General features: G+C 36.0%; 1 protein-coding gene across 1 annotated transcript; it reads left to right on the top strand.

Moving 5' to 3' along the window:
- Positions 1 to 1,431: 1,431 nt before the first annotated feature.
- Positions 1,432 to 3,721, top strand: LOC139040540 (olfactory receptor 4C46-like). Its single transcript, XM_070487301.1, has 2 exons — positions 1,432 to 1,456; positions 2,796 to 3,721. Exons 1-2 carry the CDS (start codon positions 1,432 to 1,434, stop codon positions 3,719 to 3,721), a joined length of 951 nt encoding a protein of 316 aa, XP_070343402.1.
- The last annotated feature ends 237 nt before the right edge of the window (positions 3,722 to 3,958 follow it).

Here is a 3,958-nt window from a genome sequence, read left to right on the forward strand (position 1 = left end):
TTAGAGAAAGGGGACTCTCAAATGTTTAGGTTCCAATTGCAGGGAGTACAATTCCCCACTTATGAATGGGTGTTCCTCAAACACATCTCTCCAGAATACTTGCTTCTAAGACAAAGCCTTTCCATCAAAGGAGATAATTAACTCCTGGGGGAGAATATAGCAACTACAAGATAAAGTCTTTGCAACTTTATTTGAACTTCTTTAAATGTGCACGCAGTGAAAGGTGAAAATAACTTTTGTTGTTATATCTCCAAAGCAAGATTCTTCATGGGTAGCTTGAGCCATTTGATTATGTGTCCTCCACTCTTTATGCCTCTTGCTTATGGGACCGGAGCCATTTATAGAAGAGCATTTCTCCATAGTGTTTCAAATGAATCTATTCTAAATTTAGTCCTATGGTTAGTGTGAAAATGTTTTGAGGCTTTAATCTGGAAGAAAAGATTTAGACTTATAAAATTACTTTCTTAACAACTGTTGATTTTATATTGAATTATCTGAATAGTCTCTTTCCGAGTGACCTATCTTACATTTTGAAAGAGGAGTTATTACAAGAGGAGATCAATTTGAATATGGAATTGTTTTGAACACCTCAAAATATCACTGAAATCATCTAAGTATAAGGTAAGTTTTTCAATAGTGCTGATACTAAAGATTGTTACTTTTCATATATAGTAATTGCTATATTTCAACATTTTTTAATTATAGTAAAAGAGCATTTTATCCTGAATCATTCTTCACAAGAGAGTTGGTAAATATCAGTAACCTAATTTGACAGGTGAAAAACTTGAGGCTCATCGAGATTAAGCAAATTGTAGGGCCCAGCTCTCTGACCCCAGGCACCCTTCTTTTGCCATGAGATATCTCCTTTAATAATCAAGACTAATCATGAAGATGAAAACAAAATTTAAATACACTTCACACACAGAAAATACATAAATATGAATATTGTGAATAAATAATCAGTTATTTAGTCCCAGTACAAACATGGAGCATCCTTCCGGGGATCAATTGCTATGGATAAAATGAGTCTCTGTGGCTTCTTTAAAAGTAACATTGGAGATGCTTCTTGCTGAGCTTATTGGCATGGTTAAAAGTCTTTCTGTATTAGTGCTAAAAATGTCAATTCTTCCTATCTACGTGGTGCATTCACAGTCACAAAAATGGATGAAATCTTATGTGTGTCTACAGCAGGGTGAAGAATATGTTTATATACTTTCCTTAAATAATTCTCACAAAAACTTGTGAGGTGGTATTATTAGTCTTGCTTCAGAGATGAGGAAACAAGTGTGTAAGTTGCCAAAAAATATATTCCAGGTAAAAGAAGTTGCAAATGGAAGAATCAGGATTCTGGTCTGGGCTTTCTGATTCCTAAACCAAGGCACTTAACCACTGTGGTAGTTTTCAACATTTTGTGGAAGAGTCTGGGGGACCATGTCTGCAGGGGGATTGGAGAAGAGTGAACTGTATCTGAGGGCGATGTCAAGATAAAAATACTTTAAATGAATGGAGTACCACATTTTTACTTGATATTTGGAAGATGAAACGTGTACTTTTTGTGTGTGTGTGTGTATTGGCTGATGAAAATGCTTCATATGCACTTGCCTCTGAAGCAGTAGCAATTATAATTATTAGAATTATATAAAAAGGATATTACTAGTTCAATGTTGTTAATTATAAGAATATAGGACATATATTTAGAATTTGTAGTGAACAAAAGATTAACCTAATCTTGGCCCTGACCTTTATTAGCTGCTTGATCTTGGGCAGGATCCTTACTTCTATATGCTTCTATTTCTTATGTGTAAAATAAGCATAAAAACGATAATGGTAATAATCTCACAGGTTTGTAGTGGGGATCAGATCAACAAATGTCTCAAGAACATTTATAGCAAATTAAGTGTTCATTTTCCTTAATATTATCATTTTTATAATTAATCTCAACATAAGTCTCTAAGATTGTTTCCTCATCTGCAAAATGGAAAAAATAACACCAACCACACAGGTTATCAGTATTAAATGGGATCAGTTGTGCAAATCAATTGCTATTATGTCATGCACATAGCAGTCAATCATTAAAAAGCATATGTTATTAGGTGCTAGAAAGTTATTAGATTTAGTGAACAAGTATAAGAATTCTTTTAGAGTAGGTCCTGTATACTTACTTTACATTCTCATCAACAGTGTCCTGTTATTCCTCATGTGAACTGTTTGAATAAACTCTTAACTGGGGTTCCTGTGTCTGCTTTCAACCACCTTACTGAACCTCAGCCCACTTGATTCAAGACACACAAAAATCTTTACTAGCACAATATCTACAATCCCCTCTTCCTCAAATTCCTCTTCATCCTTTCATTTGTATTGTCAATTACCTTCCATGGCTCACCACTCACTAAGGATAAAAGTAAACCTCTTTAACTATGCATTTATAATCTTTATATCCATGTTCTACCTCCCTCTTCTTGCTTAGCTGACACTATGTGTGTGATCTACTAGTTTATCTTAGGTTCGTAGTCATCTCAGATGATTGTGTGCACTCATGCCCTCCTATTTGTTTACAAAAGATCTTAAAGTATAAACTTTGGACAGAATCTTCAACCAAAAGGTAATTTGAGTAACATTCAAGAACTCAGAACCGTTTTTTCTATCTCAAAAAACCTTCATAATAATTTACAACTCAAATGTTTTCATACTAATTTAATATTTACTACAATGGATAAGTTTAATGAATTCGAGCTTACATTAACAAAAAGTTATTTTTTTCAGGTAATCTAATTAACACAATATAAAATACATAGAGAATATGAATAATGTGACAGAGTTTGTTCTACTGGGGCTCACAGAGAATCCAAAGATGCAGAAAATCATATTTGCTGTGTTTTTTGCCATCTATATCATTTCTATGGTAGGAAATGTGCTCATCATGGTCACCATCACTGTCAGCCCATCACTGAGGTCCCCCATGTACTTTTTCCTGGCATATCTCTCCTTTATTGATGCCTGCTATTCCTCTGTTAATACCCCCAAACTGATTGTAGATTCACTCCAAGAAAAGAAGACCATCCTATTTAATGGATGTATGACCCAAATCTTGGGGGAACATTTCTTTGGAGGTGCTGATGTCATCCTGCTCACTGTGATGGCCTATGACCGCTATGTGGCCATCTGCAAGCCCTTGTGCTATACAACCATCATGAATCGGCGAGTATACAGCCTGCTAATGGGAGTGGTGTGGGTGGGAGCCTTTCTTCATGCAATCATACAGATCCTCTTCACTTTCAGATTACCCTTCTATGGCCCTAATGTCATGGATCACTTTATGTGTGATCTGAATCCTTTGCTCAATCTTGCCTGCACTGATACCCACATTCTAGGGCTCTTTGTTGCTGCCAACAGTGGATTCATCTGTGTGTTAAATTTCCTCATCTTGTTGGTCTCCTATTTGGTCATCCTGCACTCCCTAAGGACCTACAGCTTGGAGGCGAGGCGCAAGGCCCTCTCCACCTGTGTCTCCCACATCACAGTGGTTGTCTTATTCTTTGTGCCCTGCATATTTGTGTACATGAGACCCGCAGCTACTTTATCTATTGACAAAGCAGTTGCTGTATTCTACACTATGATAACACCCATGTTAAATCCTTTTATCTATACCCTGAGAAATGAGCAGATGAAAAATATCATTAGGAAATTGTGTAGTAGGGAAGCTATTTCAAGAGACAAATAAATATGTTTGGAGCCCAACATTGATGCAACTGAGGCAATGGTCAAAAGGACATTTTGGATTACTTCAGCAAGAATACTTATGGGATAAAAGAGATAATTAACTGCCATGAATCTTAGATTCTGCATTGAGTGGAGCAGAAACAGCTGCCTGAAAATGAGAAAATCCAATCCAGGAACACTCTTTGCGTATTTAGACAATCTACCAAATTGAGACTTAATTTTTTAGTTCATCGATGCA

Source organism: Equus asinus, chromosome 17 (assembly GCF_041296235.1).
Source record: "Equus asinus isolate D_3611 breed Donkey chromosome 17, EquAss-T2T_v2, whole genome shotgun sequence".
In the NCBI taxonomy this organism is placed as follows: domain Eukaryota; kingdom Metazoa; phylum Chordata; class Mammalia; order Perissodactyla; family Equidae; genus Equus; species Equus asinus.

What these genes read in the sequence shown, in the direction of transcription:
- LOC139040540 (XM_070487301.1), top strand. Translation starts at nt 1,432, where the DNA reads ATGTCTGCAGGGGGATTGGAGAAGA. An exon ending in TGCAGGGGGATTGGAGAAGA is followed by an intron (nt 1,457 to 2,795) that starts GTGAACTGTATC and finishes TAAAATACATAG; the next exon opens with AGAATATGAATAATGTGACA.